We start from the raw sequence: 21,160 nt of genomic DNA on the forward strand, positions 1-21,160 counted from the left end.
GGCGTCCATAATTAGCATGGAGGTGTCATTGTACAAGTCACTTGGTTTTATTTCAGCCAGCAGTGATCGCAGTGCTTGCGGCGGGGTAGCGCTGATGGCTCTCGATGGTTATGATTAGGGATGTGCAGGCTCGGATAGGTTCGAGTTTGCACGCTGAGTTTGGATTTTTCCCTCCAAAAACACGATCTCAGAAAGAGGCAAAACGTCATCTTGCATGGACAAACATCATCATTCCTGGATTTTGTCCAGGAATGATGAAGTTTGTCCATGCAAGATGACGTTTTGCCTCTTTCTGAGTTCCGCTAAAATGTAATTTCCAGTTTTATTTTAAAGTCCCTTTCGAGTGCTTTCTTTTCTAAATACTATATATAAGAATATATATATATATATATCAAATTGTTTTTCTATAACTCCACCCCCAGTAGCTCCACCCACAGTTCCTGAACCTATTTTTCCAGAAAAGTAGCCCTGCCTGTGGGTCAGTATAAAGTTTCCTCTGACTAAGACCCTGGTCTTTCCAACCTTAATACACTTTATGTATTGTCCTTTGGTTAAACCGCTAAAGTATGGAAATGGCATGGGGGGCAATGCCATCTGCAGATGGCATCGCCCAATAGAAGTCTAAGGGCTTATTTTCGTGTTGCGACGCATGCACAGAGGGACTTTTGGTTCATAAACCCAGAAGTCCCCTCTTCGCAAACGACAGCTCTTTTAGGAAAATCTGGCCCTGATTCAGAGCCGGACGCTCTAACAGAGCGCTCGCTCTGAATCAGGGCCGTCCTTCTTAATTTTTAGAGCGGCCTCCCGGCCGCTCGTATAGCTGTGGGTGACCACCCACAGCTATAGCAAGCGGCCAGGAAGATGGTCGCGATGGTCAAGACCATCGCGACCATCGGGCTTGCGACGAGACCCTTGTGGTAGGGTCTCATTGCCGCAAGCCCTGGAGTGCTTTCGGCTCTATCAGAGCCGAAAGCACTCCCACTGACATCACTTGAGATGTCAGTGGGGCCGGCCCCAGACGGTAGGCGTTCCCATGGGAATGCCCCCGTCTGGCCAGCCACGCCCCGGGCATGCCCACCAAAGGGGGCGTGCTGTCACTCAGTATCGACAGCACGTGCGCATGTGCACTGGGCCAACATCGACCCGCTTGCGAGCGCTTAGTGCTCGCGAGCGGGTCTGAATTAGGCCCTCTGTCCTCTGCAATTTTAATCACAATTCTAGGTACATACCGGCTTTATTAACGCCAGTATGTACCCGATAAGTGGCGGGATGTACTGCATCCCAAATGCACTGCAGAGTACATCCCGCCCTAATGCTTATATATGTGCTCAGTATATGAATATAGTGGTAAGAAGAAGTCGGGAATGAGTTACTGTGAAATTTCTATAATGCATGAATTCCAGAAACTCCAGATCTTGTGGATATAATAGAGAGATTGCTTTTGAAACAGCAAGTAATGGCAAGATATCAATGCCTGTGTACTACTCACCTCAGAGGTGGCGGTAATGTATGCTCCATCTAGGTGCATTTTATAGTGTATGCACATGAATAAACTAATGTAAAGTTGGCCAGTAAGGGCAGCTCCGACATTCTGTACAGTACTGTCATACGCTGTGTAAGTCAGTGTCACATTAATGTAAGGGGCTGATCCATGCGTGAAATTCAATTAGCCACAAAAATTTTAACTTTTTGCATGTGTAAACATTGCCCACTGGCCCTGATTCAGAGTTGGACGCTCTGACAGAGCGCTTGCTTTGAATCAGGGCCGTCCCTCTGAATTTAAGAGCGGCCTCTTGGCCGCTCGCATAGCTGTGGGTGACCACCCACAGCTATAGCGAGCAGCCAAAATTATGGTCGCGATACCATCGGGCTTGCGACGAGACCCTTGTGGTAGGGTCTCGTCTGCCGCAAGCCCTGGAGTGCTTTTGGCTCCTCTATCAGAGCCAAAAGCACTCCCACTGACATCACTAGTGATGTCAGTGGGGCCGGCCCCGGACGGTAGGCGTTCCCATGTGAACGCCTCCGTCTGGGCAGCCACGCCCCCGGCACGCCCACCAAAGGGGGCATGCTGTCAATCACCATCGACAGCACGCCCCCTTTGGTGCGAGACCCATAACGACGGTTTGGCCGTCGTTATTCGGGTCTCGCGCATGCGCACGACGGAGCCGCCTCCATCGTGCGCATGCGCACTTGGCCAACATCGACCCTCTTGCGAGCGGGCCTGAATCAGGCCCACTGTTCGCCTGAATGTGTCACTTTTCGCCCCTTTTGCGGCTGACAGGATTTGTGCAATCCTATTTCAAAAGACGCGATACGGCATTCGCCCAAAAAAATGTTCTTGCCATTAGCTGCAAAAAGTGCAGGTGAAAATAGAGAAATCTGCCTGTACCCCCCCCCCCAAAAAAAGTCAAACTAAGATAGGGTAATAGTGTAGAGGTGTTTTAGTGGCCATAATCAACGGGTTTGGGGATTTTAATTTGTGTCAAATGGCTCTTACTGTATATGCATTTTTCTCTAACAGTGAAAAAATTATAGAAAGTAATATATTTTGGGAAAAATAAATGCTGTATTTAAATTGGGGATACATTAAAATGGGTGTAGGTATATTTTTGTGTCATAAAGTGCATTTTTTAAAAATATTAAAAATACACCTGTCACTTGCACCTGCAATCCCAAAAACACCTGTCCCATCTATATAGCCCCCCAAAATACCTACCCCACTACTTTAAACCCATTTTCCAACACTTTTTTTGCATTTTTTAACCCAAAAATAAGTTAAATAACAACATTATTGGCCAAATTAAGCAAATTAAAAAAATATTTTTACCTAATCAGCCATTAATGGGGTGTCCAAGGGATTCTGGAGCAAGCCCCGACATTTGTAGCCAAATTAGGGATTTTGCACAACTTATCACCTGCCCTGAAATGGTGAAAACTTTTTGCGGCTTTTGCCTGTGGAGATTTTGCACCTTTCAAAAAGCCGCAGCTAATAGGACTGCACGATAAGCTGCATTTGTGCAAAAAGTTTTTACTTATGCGAAGTTATCGCATGAACGCGTCTTATCGCGGCTGATTGAATCCAGCCCATAGTATCACCTTGCTGGGCTGACTTGCTGACATGACTGCAGTCGTATATCTTTCAGTGGCTAGCCTAACAATAGCAAAACGGTAAAGTGACCTCTGAGTCTGGGATGATGGCTGGGAAATGTTTATATTTGGCTGAACATGTACACTCTTCCCATTCTGTGTATATTTTAAGTAATTTAAGCAACAGTTTTTTAACTTCCATTTGAAAAAAAAGTTGAATGACCCCTTAAACCAGGCAGCCCTGTGTTGCTATTCTCCGCCTGAAGCTCTCAGCCCTCTAGCCTATTCTGCCCTAGGTGATGAATGAGCTCACAGCATCATTAACAAGCTGCTCACATCTACTAGAACAAGCTGCCGGGTGACAAAGAGAGCTCTATTCTGTCCGGCTTGGCTTCTGTAGTGTAGGTAGAGCATTCTATAGCTGTACGTTACTGCATGGGATAAACTGGGATGCTGGCAGCCTTCTGGAACTCTCTATGAATCCATTGAGCCTTCCATATCCGCACCTGTGAGGACTACAACATGGGGAGGGTGAAACAAATCTTACACTCCTTGAAGTACAACAGCTTTTTGTCTGAATCAGAAGTTAAAAAGACAACGGTTTGTAACACATTCACTTGGCTGATAACCAGTGATCTCTACAAGAAATGCCTTTATTTCTTAACTGAAGTGTACATAAATAATGTTTTATCCTTTGAGGCTTGCTGTTACTGTATGTGCATTTAACTTTAATTATATTCTGCATGTATACAGAAATGTATAGATATTATAGATTGTCAGCTGTACGGGCAAAGGATTCTAGCCCTGATACAGATAGATGTGATCTCTTGTCTAGCAATTTAAGTTATGAATAAATTACATAAATATCAGGATAATATCACATTATCCCAACCTTCCCAAATAATGCCGCATTTCTTATTAAACCTGGTGTCTTTCATCAGTTTATCGAGTGCAATAACAAGCTTATAAATACTATAGTAGCATTTATCTATCACTGGCCCACATATTTAAAACTGGTACCTGCATCTCTGAATTAATATTATTAGATATCACTTAAATGTGATAGGATCATTCTAAAATTACGCATATATCGTTAACATTATTATGTTTTTACTTTTTATAATATACTAAGTGGTTAATTGCTGTAGTATATTGCTATTTATTACCTATTTTGGTAAAATACTGGTTTAATTAAGACAACAGAGTACATAACGTATGCAATACTAAATGAGGGCAGATAATTAATGAAAGAAGGATTACGGCTGAGGTCACCTTGATAGAAGATACCTCTGTTCTTCTCTTGTTGCTTGTTGTAAGTAAGTCAGCAAGGCTAGATGCCATTAGCAGATCCCATTCCGATGACAATGCATGTCAGTGGCTCCATGACCTGGATATTTCCTTACGATAACACTGATCTGATCAGAATTTAAGGTTCATCCTTGTGGCAACGTGTTTCCGATCCCCCTGAGCCTCTGCCAGCAGCAAGGTAATGCAGCAAGTTAAATGGAGCAGAGAAAACTTACAGGTTCTTACTAACATTCTAAACTGGATTTAAATTTACAAGCTTTCTTTAAATTAGTATTTCTTTATAATACAAAAATACTACCAATATGTGTAAAAAGTTTGTAAACAATGGGCTTGATGCTGAGAAGGACGGAAAATCGGGTGCATGTTCTGCCACGTTTCATGGAAATCAATGCATATATTCGCCCGTATGCTGAGTTGTAGCTATATATAGTGGGCTTCTAGATGTCATCATCATGAATGTACACTTTTAACAGCCTATACTGGGTGCAAACGATACACCTGGCAGTATACATATTTACACTTACATCCAACTCTTCCCAGCCTGCAGTCCTGACAACACGCCCTCGCTTAGGAGAACGACCAATCATGGTTCTTGAAATGTAAATGCAGTTGAAATGCGTATAACTCTGCATTGTCCGTAGTTGCGTGTGCTCAAGTTTCGGGGCATGCACTGAGCGAACACATGCAAGATAGGCTCCACCCACAGGTGAACCTTCAACTCCACCTCAATATCTTTTATACATGGTGATTTCTGATACCGTCACTTTAAAAAAACTGAGAAGACTGAATACAACCCTATCTGTGGTGCCAGGATTTACTGCATTTTTCACTTTTATACATCCCGCCCCTCAGGGAGAATATAATATATTACTAGTTTAATATGTTTGAATTAATTTTTACTCCTAACCTTGGCCAACAGCAGTGTTAATTTACAAGTACTTATAATTAATTCCTAATTTATTTATTTTTAAGGGAGGAGGGGACCACGGATGTCTGCACAGGCCCCCTCCAGTCTTAAACTGTCCCTAGGCAGAACCAGTTGACTGGGAAGTCAAGGGGCATGGCCACAGGCACTCTTTTCCACAAGGGTCCCTAGTGCTTGCTATCCGTGTATGCTCATGGTTCTGCCTATCTGTGTGACCCACATTATCGCATGCATGACACACGGTGTATAACAAATTACTGTTATTGAGATTCCCAGTGCATGATTTTCTTTACCAACTTCACCATAAAGCGTCATGTCTATGTCCATCCAATTCTTGGCCATCGCATTAAAGTAAAACCAACTGTGATCTAAGGGCTACATCAAGCAACTGATATGATTCTAGAACGGATCAATGTATTATGGTTGCAGGAGGACCTTCAGATTTACTTACTTCTCCATCTGTATCGGACTAACAGATATATCCCTCAGAATCACCAGGTGTGACACTTATAAGTCTTACGCAGGAGGGTCTCTCTCACTTTCTTTCCTGCGCTATGACTTGGCACGAAGACTGCAGAACTGGCAACATAAATACGACCCCCAGGGTAGAAAAAATGAACTTGGAACCCAATACCCCATGCACAGTTACCTATGTGAAGTTCAATCAATGATCGTGACACGGAGTGAGGCGGAAAACTAAAATACACCACGGCTACATTCATTTTAGGAATGGACAAATTCCTTCCCTACTTCTTATGGGTATCCAAACAGCTCCCTGGATCAATATACTGCAATATGGGTTTATAATTTGCAATAGATTTGTATTTTTTGCTTTTCTTGGAACGTGTCTCGTTCTTTCTTGCTATGTTTTCCTTTCTGCAAGTGTCATAGTTCTTGTGTTAAGGAGACATCTCATTTCTTCTAACTGTAAGAGGTGACCCTGAGTCTTCTGCAGACACCCGATATCTGGACAGGTTGCCAGAGACCAGTTGCTTTTTTTTTTGTACAAAACATAAATATATTTATATATTGTACAATGGTAGCATCCATCATGTGGCATGTGGACAACATTTGTATTCAGCTGTGCTTAACCTCCCACATAATCAGCGTCCTGCAAATATAATACAAGTAAGAATTTGTGAAGGCAGTGGGGAGTGATTGTAGTTGTGCCAAGGAGTGTCATTACACCCAGGAGAAGATCTACTGAATATGATCTCGGTTCAGCTGCTGGACACAGTGAGTTTATCCGTCAATGCTGTTGCCATCACTCTTCCTCCATTGGTTGATCTCTGTGGCCTCCTTAGTGTCACCAGCTGCCACCAAATATGGAGAACAACTATCCCAGCTTTATTTCTAGAAGCGCGCAAGAGACTGAAGAAGAACATCGAGCTCCGTTAAGTCACTCCAAACCGACACGTAACCACGTGTGACCTTGCTGCACAAAATTAAAGGCCTCCTCTAGAACCAGCTGAGGAAGGACACTCAGGATAAATGATGAAGGACGATTATGGTTGACAGCAGCAGTTTTAAGATTTCTACAGTGCTTAGTTAATATTTAGTGTCCACTCTCAGCCTTCTGCTGTCTCACCTTGGTCCAGCCGTACGAGACCAGCGCTAGCTGCATACAAATACCAGCCACCAATGGCTGCTTTATGATTGACAGCTCCTGTCTTACAATAGCCTCACACACTTTCTTCACCCGTAACTGCAATTGTTATTCCCCTTCCCTTTGTATGTAATATTATCAATCCCGGCATTTTGCGCATGCGCAGTAGGGAAATCGCTGGGAAAATGGCTGCAGTGTCAAATTTTTCTGGTGTCCTGTGTATGCGCAGTAGACTCTGGGCACAAACTAGTGCCCGGCGTCTACTGCTGCTGTCAGTTTGCTGGCAGCTGCCGGGGAGAGAGGAGGTGACCCCGGACGGGGAGTGAATACGAGCCCCATCCTCTCTTAATGTGCTCCTGGCTGCTGGGTAAACCCCCAGTATGATAAGAGGGTGTGACCGTGCCATGCATCAGGGGCTGTTGCTTCACCTGCCACCAATCTCGGGGACGCCACAGGGATGAAGTCCTGAGCAATTCCTTTCTTTACCATCCAAAGGGCTCTCTTTCCCTTCATAAGTTATTTACCGGGTTCCCAGCCTTTAAACATATGTTATACTGACAATGTAACAAGTATGTACTAACAGCATTAAATCTAACATTGCCATCAATTCTTTTAGGCAATGTAATATTGGGCCTGATTCAGCAAGGATCGCAACTGCGATAGTATGCTAATCCATTGAGATCGCTATGCCGCCGCAGCACAACATAAGGACGCCCACCTTACCTTACACACATCCGTAATGTTTAGCAAGACTGCGAAACCATCGGTAACATCGAGTACCATCGCAGCCGCAAGCCCTGACCTTACTGAGGAATTGCTAACCTCATCGCACGCAGTGAAAGCCCAAGCTGCGTATGGCATATCAGTGCATAATTTATGCACGCCCCTGCAATGGCGGTCAAATGCACTAGCATGCCTGCGTTTCGCCGACCACCCCCCCGTCACCGCACCCAAACGATACTTCCTGTCAATCACTCTGCGCTGGGTCTGCGTAGTTACTGCGATGTATACACATGCGCAGAACGCAACAATCGTCTGATTGCGTGCGTAATCGCAGTTGCGATCCTGGCTGAATCAGGTCCCTTGCACGTTGCAGTGTGAATGACTGGTGATATGCAGTGCAAACAAATTCTGCCTATACGAGAGGCTTACATTGTGCATTTCCCTGTGCGCCCCTATGAAGCTGCGAGGTAACATTCTCGATGCCGGGGTGATGTTGGGTATCAAATGACGCCACAAAGGCACATCACTTCTAATTGTATTCCTCCGATGTATAAAAATCCATAAAGCAACAAAAATAGGAGCATGTATAGGACAAGGGCAGAACCGCGGGAGATGGCACTGTCCAAATTAATTGTAGTAATAAATGCAGAATAAACATACAAATGTTATGTTTATTATGCCTTTATTATTACTCTTTTTAGTGATAAAAATAATAATATTATTAATACATTTAGATAGGAAGGCCTTTAATTGTACCATCAAAAGGCTACACTTTATGTTATATTATCAGTAAATTTACTGATATCAGTTACAAAACTAGTATGTAGTTAATGTAAGTTAAAGATTCCAGAAAATGACCCAATAATATCAGTAAAGTGCTACTAGCATGCATGACAGCAATAGGCACATGCAAGATTACAAACACTTTCTTAAGAAGCTGATACATTGGGCTGAGAATGCAGCCCTGTGATTGGCTGTCTGGATCACCCCAGCCTCCTCCCTATTGCTGCTAAGTCACACATAATCATTTCCAGCAGCAGCATGGGAGCAGGCAGCAAGCTTCCCTTTACATTACCTGACACTAAGGGGCCCCACAGGGGTGCACGCACCTCACTCCCTACCTTTGCACTGGACCAGCTACCTATTATCAGGCCTTAGGCGGCTACATGGCCTTGCTGGCTGGACATTTACTGAGTGCACCTCCTAAAGCGGCCGAGATGTAACGCAGGCCACAGCAGCGACTGCTGGATGTTGGGATACTCCCGAGTTCCCCCCTACTGGTGTCTTTAGCTGGCCTGTGTGTCCTCTCGCTGCAGCCTGAGAATACCAGCCAGGGGGTTGCAGAGTGTCTGCTTAATTGGATCATTTATTTTCAGCCCTGACACCAGGACGTCACCAGCAGTGAGTATTAGTGCATGGTGTGTAGTCGTTTGATGTACATGTGTCAGTGTGCTCATTGCTGTGCTGGTGTATACATTGCTATATATAATGAATAACTGCATAAAAATGAATGTATGGGTCCTGTAGTGCTATTACTCAGCTGTGTACGTGCAGACCAGAGCTGCAGAGAGGTGAACAGTGCTATGCATTGATGATGAGCAGAGCAATGCATGTATTTACTGTGCTGCTACTGACACTGCCTGACAGCTCCTGAGCAGTGTGTGTGTAGTAACTGACTGAGGATCCATTAATAGGTATAGAGATATCAGTGACATTGTCACAGAGGGGGGGTTGTGTCTTCATACTGTGTTTTTTTATTTTTTTATTATTATTATTTTTTTTTTATTAATCCCTCCAGGATATTAATGTAATGTGAGATCTCTAGGACTCTGCTGTCTGTCATTACTTCCTGGGGTGGAGGTTTTTGCAGAAGGAGGCTGGTTTGGCTTTTTTGTTATGTGCTTGTTTTCCTTTAAACTGAGATTTCTCCCCCTGGCTGGCATCTCATTGGATGTATGCAGTGACCGGTTGTTAGTGGCTGGCAGGTGTCTATTACCTGCCCCCTCTGGTGAATGCCAGTTACAGCTAAGTCACAGGAGCTGTATAGGTGACAGGCTTCCTGCATACCTGTACTTTTCTTCTATAACGCCAATCACTGCTTTGTAAGTTCAAAAAGAAGCCTTCATTTATACATGCTGATGATGTGATTGATTGACGTTTATTTGGTATGAAGCTGTTGTGCATATCTGTGGACTAAAAAGTATATTCAGCGTGACAGGCGTTCCGTAAAGTTTTGATTTACTGACATTTTTGCGCTTTGATGACTTAATATGTACCAGTATTAATCTGTTTCTGTCTTATTTTTGTGGTGCTAAGCAGCCTAATACCTTCCTGCATTTATCTGTAGATTAAATTACATTTAAAATATACACACACGTCCCATGATTGCTACTTATAATTTATATTAGGCTTAGAGCGTCTGCAATGTATTTTTAGAATCATGGTCAGATCCCTGTAACTGCACAATAGGGATCTGTTATTTGGCAGCGCTGGAAGAGGAGTCCAGATTCCAATTGTTTAACAATTGAGGGATTATATCAGGTAATGACATCCGTGATAGGTTGTTTTGCGCCCTATAGTGCGGTGATGAGCAGGGTTTGGCTGGTGGAGTAGGGTTCGAGAACTGAGAACTAAGTGGAGAACTAAGTGGTCCCTGCTGCCATCTATCCAATTTTGTTCCTACCTTTGTTGGTTTGACTAGTTTGTACCTGTCGGAAGGAAGAGGGTAGTTAAACAGCACTACTACTGTTACGTTACCTCTTCAGTTCCACATTAGGATATTTTACTGTTGTAAATTTTAGTCTACCACATTTTTATTGATTCCGCTTGATATTGTTTTATACATAATATGTGTGCCTTGCCCACGGAATGCCCCCACACCACTCCTCTCTGCTCAGATGAGGGGGTCTGTTGTACACAGGCCCCCTCGGGCGTTAATATGCCAGTGTGTGTGTGTGTGTGTGTGTGTGTGTGTGTGTGTGTATGTATGTATATATATATATATATATATATATATATATATATATATATATTCTCAATTGATCGGCCAATGTACCTGTCAGTGTATACCCAGCATTAGACTGTAAGCTCCTCTGAGACAGGAAGTGATATGAATGATTAAGCACTCTCTGGGCCTGATTCAGAGCCGCTCGCTCTGAATCAGGGCCGGGCTTTTTTTTTTTTTTTTTTGGAGCGGCCTCTTGGCCGCTCGCATAGCTGTGGGTGACCACCCTCAGCTATAGCGAGCGGTCATGATGATGGTCGCGATGGTCAAGACCATCGGGCTTGCGACGAGACCCTTGTTCATCGCAAGCCCCAGAGAGCTTTCGGCTCTAACAGAGCCGGAAGCTCTCCACTGATATCACTCGTGATGTCAGTGGGGCCGCCCCCAAACGGCAAGCGTTCCCTCGGGAACGCCTCAGTTTGGGCAGTCACCCCCACGGCCTGCCCACCAAAGGGGGTGAGCTGTCACTCAACATCGACAGCTCGCCCCCTTTGGTGCGAGACCCGGAGCGACGTATTGTCCGTCGCTAGCCGGGTCTCGCGCATGCGCATGACTGAGCCGGCTCCGTCATGCGCTGTGGGCCACCATCGACCCGGTTGTGAGCGCTCAGTGCTTGCAGCCGAGTCTGAATCAGATCCTCTGTGCATAATTTGTTGGTGTTATATAAATAAAGGATAACAATAATTGATATCCTTGCACAATACTGCATTAAGCATGTCAGTTCGTAGTTCTTTATCTGGGACATTGATCTCACCACACTGTTTAGGGAATATTCTATCTGACAACTTACCCTGTAATGTTCCTATTTGTAGCGTGTCACATGCCAGGTGTAAAGCTGGGTACACACTGTACAAATATCTGTCAGGTCATCTGAGAATTTTATGATGTGACAGGATTGTATAATGTGTATGGTATGATCACATCATAAATGCTTTGCAGTGTGTACGCGCTGCCGAACGATCTACCGACAGATTTTACTTTGATTAGGCGGCCACTATACAGATTATGTGCGCAGTGTGTACAGGGACACGATCTTTACCTCCGATCACTAAGACAGATAAATAGGAGGATTGGAAGAGACGATTGTGTAGTCTGTACGCATGAATATCAGGTTTTCCTCACAAGGACAAATCCTGAGTTCATCACATCGTAGTCACCAATTATACAGTGTGTGCCCATCTTACAGCTAGGTACTCAAACTAAGATTTTGCCCAGACTGATCAAAATGATTTTGATGTACAGCGTACACACTACCCAATAACAGTTCAGTTCTAAACGATCCGTCCGATTGCAAATGGTCTTGCCGATAGTGTCTCCATACACTCTACACTAGACATCGGCCAAGGTCTGTACATATTGCATTTTCTGAATGATTTCAAAACTACACTACATTTCAAGAGCCGATTCTACGTAATTTGGACCGTCTGTCAGGCCCAGGTGAGCGTACACACTACGCAATTATCAGGCCAATGGCCCAATATCTGTCAGACTGGGCTGAAAATTGCATAGTCTGCACCTAGCTTTATACTTTTCTTAACAAGTGGGTATAATAAGAGTCTGCAGCTTCCACTGAACTGTCCAGTATTTGTCCAGCTGTAGTTCAAAGGAGTGCTACCTAGACGTGTTGTATGGGCCTTCCTTGACGGTAGGTCAACCTGCGTGTGTGCCCCCTTTGACAGTATGGCATTTTGTGTGTCTGTTGAGAGTATGGCAGCAGTTTGACAGCCAACGGCCCTCATCTCCTTCATTGCCAGCTCCTGGTGCCAGGCAGCCTATTAATCCGTTTCCATGGTGATCAGCCCCAAATCTTCATTTACAGTAATTAGGGTAAAACGAGAAGTAATTTAGGGGGGAAAAGGAAATTGTGAAATGTAAAAATAATAATTGCACCGTTTTTTTGGGTGGGATATCGGTAGCTACAACCCATCCCAAAAGTATACAACCTTTCTTGTGGATTTACATACAAGTGCTGTTATGTTTGCTCCCACCATAACACTGCCAGCGAGAGTGATTATAGAACCAGCAGAGTGTTTTGCAAGACACTGGGGGACCCTCTGAAACTTGTGCACACCAGACCTCCAGGTAAGTAAGGTTTGGGATGGGGTATAACTTTTGAAACTCCATTTAATACTGAATATTTAATTTTGGGTGGAGTTTTTTTTTCTTTAACGAAGGAGGTGACCCTAATGTTCTGCCGCCACTCGCCCACCTTGTGCATTTTCCTATGATTTCTTCCAAAGACCGGGATCTGGAATTACGCATGCACTTTGAAATAGGCCCCGCAAATAAGACAGCAGGGGTACTGATTTATTCTGCGGGTCATAGAGGAGCCTTACAGACCGAGCACATTTCTTTCAGATACACGTTTAGACCTTGTTTTTGGTTGTGACACCTGCATAGCATCATCAATCCATGTGCGTCAAGGATGACGTCGGAAGCAGCAGGAGACTTGTTTCCAAGATGGTAAATAAATCCTAAAGCATTGTACGGGTGGGATAGGGGTCTTAATTAACACCAAATAATGTCTTTAAGTAAAGTTTTGTTGTGGGTAGCGTATCATCTGCCCAGCCTGATAAAGGGGCTTTTCATGGACAGGAAAGGATGATGTTTCCCAAGATGGGTGGAAGTATAAAGGGAATTATGCCAAGATCCTGTTTACATGAAGCTGTTGTTGTGTCTTGCGTTGCCTCTAGCTGTATACAGACACCCAGCAATCGGCATTGCAGGCATGCTGGCTATTGTTCGGCAAACTCTGGAGGGAGTTGGCAGCGGAGTGTGGATGGAATTTGTTCCTCTAGGAGACAGCTTTCCTCGTAGATTGCTAGCTCTTCTCTCCCCTGTTTGCTCTAAGTATAGCATGACTGACCAGGGTTGACTGTTTTATAAAGTGGATTATGATGTCAACATTAGTATACAATTGTATGGTTTCCAACCGTGCCTGCAGCATTTTGCCTGTGCTGATCACTACTTACTTCCACTCCCTATCCACTTCTCTCCAAAGTCTCAAGATGGACTTTGAAAACCCATTTCTTTATCAAAGCTCTCCTCCTGACCCTCCTATTTTGTCCCCACACACTGGACCTCATTCAGAGTCGGTCGTACGCCTAACGACCGCAAAACTGAAAAAGGAAGCAATCGCACGACCAGTCGGTCGCAACCAAAGTGACACCCATATGTGAACAATGCACCTCCTCTAGCTAACGAGTGATAGCAGCTAGCGATCGAGTCAATCGTTGTCAGTCGCTGTATGTTAATTTTCTTCTGATGGTTGTGGCCGCTTGTGTTGTGTGCAAATTACACCAAAAATTACCAAACAAATGCATAGAATAAGCCATCCCCATGAAATATATTTATTCTTATTATTCTCTAATGCAAACGCAGCTGAATCAATTACAAGCCAATTAGCAGTGTTATTAGCGACAACAAACTATTATTAGCTGCTTGCATTGTGTGGCTCAAAATAGAAACATCACTCCTAACATCAGTAACATTCGATAGTATCGATTGTACTCTGGGGCTTGAGAGAGCACATACCCAACCTCAAGCTGTACGATCAGCCAGGCCTCTAACCTGCTCGCAGAGTGACGTTTAACTACTTCTGGCCTTCTATTTCGGTCGTAGCAGGTAATTTATGTATGCCCCTAAAACGCCCTGAAAATGGTGAGGAACGCCTGCGTTTTCAGACCACCACCCCTCGTCAACACCCACAAACGGCCTTTCATGTCAATCAACTCTCGGAAGCCACTTCCTGCTCATAAGCCGTACGATCGACAGCATTTTGGATCGCAAGGTCTCGTATGCACATGCGCACAACTAACGTGTGTGCGTGGTTTGGAAACATCGGATGCGTACGACCGAGCGGCCGCTTACGACCGACTCTGAATGAGGTCCACTGACCCAACGCTCTGTGTCATCTATGTGATTCACATTATTTTAGTATCGCTTAAATGTATCAAAGGGCTTTGGCGCAGTTTTTGTAAAACAAAAAACAAAACTTCTCCAAGCCCTTAAATTTGCATTTGCGAAGGTGGGGGGGCAAGCCGGCGGTCACACTATCGGGGTATTTTTTTTGTGAAAAATACCCTGAAAAGTGATGCGAATAGGATTCGCAGGGACAGAGCTTTCTCGCATTTGCGGCTACAAATAAAGGATAATAATAAAAATAATAATGGTCCATCTAGTGCATTTGGTATTATAATTAGAAAATCAAATATTATCAACTTATCGATTTTTATAGTTTTATTTTGACTGCAATATATAAAATTTTGATACAGAAGCAAAAATGAAATTTTTTGGAGCTCACAATGTTTATCTGAACTACAGTGCAATAGCTGGGGTGCAGCGTCCCCTACGCCTGTAACTGCCCAGCGCTGCTCTCCTCTGGGCTGATATCAGAAACAATGGTGCCACTGATGCCCCATCCTGTGAATTTTCCTAGTATGTGCATGGAAAGCACAGGGGAACCCTATGGATTTGGGGAACAATGCACCCCATGTAAGTGCAACTATGTTTTTTAGCTTAACATAGGGCACTGTACTCACAGACATATGTTAAGTTTTCCTTTTAAATTGTACTTTTTGTTTATTGTTTTGAAAAACAAACATCAATGGTACATACTGTCTAAACGGCTAATTGCAATTTAAAGTTAATAACACGCATACTGTTCTTGATTGAGTAAGCCATTCATCTGAGCCCCTCCCTGTCTGCCCTCTATGTCCTGCAATTATGCCATTTGCATCATTTAAGTTATCTGTCTGGGTGGGCTGGGCACCGCGCGTCCTCCTAACACTACACAGGAAGTTCCCTGTCTTGTAAATACTCTAGCTTACAGTATTTATGCAATACGCCAGCATGCAAAAAGGGGAATATAGAAGAAAATATAGAGCACTGTAAATCTTCTATATACTGCATTTATTTATATTTTCTATGCTCTGATTTCTCCCTAATGTGTGTGTGACACGGCCCCTTGTAGGTGTTTGTAGAACAATTGTACAAAACTGTAGACCTGGAGCTAGGAGCTGTAAAAGGTGATTGAAACGGCACTAATGGGGGGCATCCACTAGACGATATTAGCAGGTGATTGAATCGTTTAAAAATCGTTTGCAAATCGTGCAGTAATTGTTTCTAAAGATGAACGATGCACGCTCCCGCTGCTCGTTTGATCGTCTCCTCCATTGACTGAACATGCAGGTCAATTTCACTTGATCGCTTTCATATCGCTTGGAGATCGTTTACACATCGTTTATGCTGAACGATCAAACGATGAACCACTCCCTGACCCTCCCCAACCCACTATAGCTGAAAGTTGTCAATCACAGATTGAAACAGCATCGTTTATCGTTAGATTGTTTGTGGAAGATCAAATTTCAAGGGGAAATCGTTTAGAGGTTTTGACAGGGATAAAATCGTCTAGTGGATGCCCCCCATAAGGGGGAGAGTTACTGATGTGTCCATCTTTGCTGCAGGCCATCCCAGGGTACACGTGGCTTGTGCATGCACTTGATGCATCCCGCCCATTGAGTGCAGTCCTGTGAGTCTCTGCTAGCGCCAGGCATCTTTTTTGCCTCTCTTAATTTTGTCGCATGTGAAATTTAATCAGCAGTCTGCTGGTGCATCCTAGTTGCATCACAGAACCTGGTGGGTCGAGAGGGGCTTTTTAGTGCGACTGCAGCAAAGATGTAAATCTTTAACACATCTGAAAATCTCGGTGTAGTTGAATAGCTCTGGGCACATATCCACGAAGAAAATGTAATTCCCCTCAAAACGCTGCATCGTATATTGAGGCTAGGGGTGTGAGAACACATCTGTAGCAAGGGCAGAGACACTTTTCAGAGGTTTGCCCACATTCCACATATGCATTAAGCTTCGGAAAGGGAGACTTTTAGTAGTTTGTTCCAGATAGGCAATGACCTCTATAGACGGTGTTGCCTAATAGAAGTGTATGGGCTTCTCACAGCATTCCCTGAGTAATAGGATCCCGCCCAAGGTACACCGTGGTACACATGCGGTCAACTCCCCGAAAACTGCATTTTGACCGCATTTCTCATATGCACCAAGCTTCGGAGAGAGCAAAGCTTTCTGCAGCTTGGACCTGATGGGGTAAGCCATCTTTAGATGGGCGATACCCAATAGAAGCCTATGGGCAAGTGTTCTGAGAGAGATTCAATCGTATCCCTCCCAGCACCCCCGGCTGCGCCTGTGTCGTTCTGCGCATCCGCAGAGGGACTTCATGAAGCCGTAAGTCCCTCTCTCGCACAGGACATCTGCTATCGGGGGAGCTGTCTTGTGTGATTATTCTTCAAACATACCGGCATTTTTAATGGCGGAATACATATGATGAGTGGCAGGATGAATTGCATGCTTTTCTGACGCATTCCGCCCAGTGTAATTCTGGTTTAAAAACATCCAAGTTCAAAATTCACAGGGGGTAGCATGGATATTACCTGGATGGTGAACAATTGGGCTCTAATAGGAATCCTTTCCCTGTAGCCCTACAAGTGCATGTGGTTTGTCCCATAGAAACATAACATACTACACTGTAATAGTTGTTTTCTATTCCATGTACATTTCATTATGGAAGCACCACCTTTTGGTTTGACGTGAGTTGAGCATACGAATTTGGGCAGACCACTGTCAAGAATGAATTCAGAATTTTCAGAACGGTTTATGGGCTGGTTTCATTTGGCTGCATACATTTAACAGACTGAATTTTTCACTCCTAAGTTTGAACAGAGGGCCTAATTCAGACCCGCGCGTGAGCGCTCGCAAGCGGGTCGATGTTGGCCAAGTGCGCATGCGCACGACTGAGGCGGCTCCGTCGTGCGCATGCGCGAGACCCGAATAACGACGGCCAAGCCGTCGTTATGGGTCTCGCACCAAAGGGGGCATGCTGTTGATGGTGAGTGACAGCACGCCCCCTTTGGTGGGCGTGCCGGGGGCGTGGCTGCCCAGACGGAGGCGTTCCCATGGGAACGCCTACCGTCTGGGGCCGGCCCCACTGACAGAGCCAAAAGCACTCCAGGGCTTGCGGCAACGAGACCCTACCGCAAGGGTCTTGTCACAAGCCCGATGGTCGCGATGGTCTTGACCATCGCGACCATCATTTTGGCCGCTCGCTATAGCTGTGGGTGGTTACCCACAGCTATGCGAGCGGCCAGGAGGCCGCTCTTAAATTCAGAGGGACGGCCCTGATTCAGAGCGAGCGCTCTGTCAGAGCGTCCAGCTCTGAATCAGGGCCAGAGTTTATTGCTGTTTGAGATCCGCTCTACACAGCTCTGCTTCGTTTTCATGGCTCAAGGACGGGTGTTTTTCAGATTCTATTGAACTTAGGGCCTGATTCAGAGCCGGACGCTCTGACCAGAGCGCTCGCTCTGAATCGGGTCCCTCCTCCCTCAACTTGGAGCGGCCTCATGGACGCTCGCATAGCTGTGGGTTACCACCCACAGCTATAGCGAGCGTCCATGATGATGGTCGCGATGGTCAAGACCATCGCGACCATCGGGCTTGCGACGAGACCCTGCGGTAGGGTCTCGGTGACCGCAAGCCCTGGAGTGATTTTGGCTCTATCAGAGCCAAAATCACTCCCACTGACATCACTAGTGATGTCAGTGGGGCCGGCCCCAGACGGTAGGCGTTCCCATGGAAACGCCTCCGTCTGGCAACCACGCCCCCGGCACGCCCACCAAAGGGGGCGTGCTGTCAATCACCATCGACAGCACGCCCCCTTTGGTGCGAGACCCATAACGACGGCTTGGCCGTCGTTATTCGGGTCTCGCGCATGCGCACGACGGAGCTCCCTCCGTCGTGCGCATGCGCAATTCAGCACCATCGACCCGCTTGTGAGCGTCCTGCGCTCGCGAGCGGGTCTGAATGACCCCCTTATTTCTGTTGTTGAGATGAGGCTGACACTTCAAGGAAACAGCCCATAGAAAATAAGTGTGTGTTTTGTTTGCTAAGTCAGCATCGAGTAGGTAAAAGCTCATTTCTGGCTGTCTGCCGCAGGCTACTTCAGATTTGCACCATTGAAAGATGTTCGTTAAGATGTTGGTTAATTGCCCTTATTCATTTGATAACCTGTGACTGTCAGCTGAGTGTACAGTACAAGCAGGTGTTAGTCAGGACCTAGTAGCTTTCTATACAGCGCTTACCTGTGTAGATTTCACTTTTTTTTTTTTATTTGTCTTCGGTTAGTGATCTCCCATATCTCACATAGATCAAAGCAGCCCAGGATACTTTAATAAAGTTCAGGGTAGAACAACTTTAGTCTTGAATGGACATGCTGGGCAAAATTTACTAAGCGGCGGTTTCTGTTCTATTCTAAACCCCGGCGGTTTGGTGGCGGTTTCTAAATGACAGCCCTGTTCTATTCTATTCTAAAATGTGTATTGATGGCAGTTTTGCATCTGTTTTGGCCTTAGCAAATCTGCACATAGCAAAACGGCCGCCAAACCACAGTCAAAACACATTTTAGAATAGAATAGAACAGGGCTGCCATTTAGAAACCGCTGCAAAACCGCCACCAAACTCGCGCGGTTTAGAACAGAATACAACCCACCACCAAACCGCTGGGGTTTAGAATAAAATAGAATAGAAACTGCCGTCAAACCGCCGCTTAGTAAATTTTGCCCGCTGTGTCTTAATATTTCCCGGAAAGACTGCTAATGAATACACAACACTGTACCTACATGGTTCAGTAATGTAGTGTAAGTTCCATGAACCTCCACAGCCTCCATTAATCGTCATTTATTATTTTAAACACTTTGGACCTTTCTATAAGGCAATTACCCTCTGGTTTTTCATAAGCATAAAAAAAATAAATGCAAGTGCGGGATGTATTAAAGGGGAAAATGCAGTAAAACCCCCGAAAATGCAGTTTTCAGGGGTTTTACCGCATTATCCGAGTGTACTAAGCATTCTGCTGCTTCGTGTCCCTAGGTAACACGCCTATGGGCTTCTTATCGTGACACTCCTGGCTGGGAGGGATCCGATCGGATCCCTCCCATGAGCCCCCACGTCGCAGAAGGACCTCTGAGTGTTCAACCAGGAAGTCCCTCTGCCCGGCAGCATCATAAAGGACAACTCTTATCGGAGAAGCTGTCCTTTGCGAAATCCTTGGTACATACCACGGTAATGAACCGCGGTATGTACGCAAAGTCAGGGGGGATGTACCGCATCGCGGAAGCGATGCTTAGTACGTCCCGCCCCAGTTGTGCACCTACTTTTTGTTTGATATTTGCTTTCCATGTGATAAACCAGCAAATGATATATGCTTTTCCCATTCAATAGAACATGAATATTAATTTGGTTTTACAGCATATACAATGAATGTAGAAACCCCACTGAAATTACATTTTAAATGGAATGGGAGAAGCTCCATTGTGTAAATAAATAACTAAAAAATGTTGCCGCGTTCCCTAAATCCTCAGCCAAACCCTACACCATACGGCTAGGATAGCTCCAGCGTGGGGTTAATTCAAATGTTTTATTGTGGTCGCAGCTCCCATCTAAAATAACGGGAGCTATTCAATTGTTCGTGCCGCTGGGCGCGATTGCTTCGGCACCTATCACTTATGGCAGATTTGTTTTCCTGAGGTGCGAGCAGGAATCCAGCCAAAGTCGGTCTTTCGCACACCTTAACCGCCGTTTGAGCAGCGGACCCAGTAGTTTGCATGGGAAAAGCTGTTTTATGTGGTGAATCCCCTAAATTTTGGGCTCGACATCTGCAATAAGTGATGGGCACTCGTGACTAGTGACACAAACAATTGAATGGGTCCCATTACTTTATATGAGAGCTGCGCGGCGATAACACAAATTAATGTCATCAACCATCTTCATTTTTGTATTCAAAGGTGAGCGTCTTCTTGTAATCCGTGGGAGAAACTTGTAATCCATTTAGGAACTTTTGTAAAAAATAAATAAAAATAAAAACTGTTTTTTTTGAATTCCAAGGAAATTCTTCTTGGAATCCATCAAAAATATCCTTAATTTGTAATCCAGTTCGAAATGTCTTTTTCTACTTCAGGGTCCATAGGGTATCCACAGGTTACCTTTGGGTATAGGTGATGACGTCAGGCATCGGGCACCATAGAGTTAAGTTTTCAGCCTCCCAGGATGCACTAGGGTCCCGCTCCTATACCCCGTCCCCGAGCCAAGGCATCTCAGTTTCGTTTGGTGCCCGGCCGGAGTCGGATGCACCTGTTAGAGGGGGGCTAGAATTAGCCCCTGAAGTTTTCTACAAGCAGCTGTGGCTGCTCATCTGGATGTACAGCATGGACAGTCAGTACTGACGTCCATGCTGTCTTCCCTACACCCCCGCCGGTACCAGAATGCCGGTACTGATCCGGGGATGCTGGTAGGCATCTGGGGTCACAGCTAGCGATGACCCCAGATGTTTGGGACCATGGCCGGATTCAAGGGGGCAGCAGGTAAGCAGCGGGGTCCCACGGTCCGGTGGACGTTCCGGTTTGCTTATCTCTTTCCTCCGGTTGCCCTTCTTCCACGGGTAATC

General features: G+C 45.2%; 1 protein-coding gene across 7 annotated transcripts in view; it reads left to right on the forward strand.

Annotated features, from left to right (window-relative positions):
- LPIN1 (lipin 1) overlaps nt 1–21,160 on the forward strand; it is a 208,383-nt gene that overhangs the window by 73,691 nt on the left and 113,532 nt on the right. For 2 of the 7 annotated variants that reach the window (XM_088444613.1, XM_088444619.1), the window contains exon 1: nt 3,511–3,687. The exons of 3 other annotated variants lie outside the window; for them this stretch is intronic. In XM_088444613.1, the coding sequence (XP_088300739.1) occupies nt 3,610–3,687 (78 nt within the window). In that variant the 5' untranslated portion in view covers nt 3,511–3,609. Of the gene's footprint in view, nt 1–3,510; nt 3,688–8,682; nt 9,051–21,160 lie in introns of those variants that run through there. 2 more of the 7 variants (XM_088444617.1, XM_088444616.1) reach the window with 2 other exon arrangements.

Source organism: Taudactylus pleione, unplaced genomic scaffold (genome assembly GCF_031769625.1).
Source record: "Taudactylus pleione unplaced genomic scaffold, aTauple2 ptg000367l, whole genome shotgun sequence".
Classification (NCBI taxonomy): domain Eukaryota; kingdom Metazoa; phylum Chordata; class Amphibia; order Anura; family Myobatrachidae; genus Taudactylus; species Taudactylus pleione.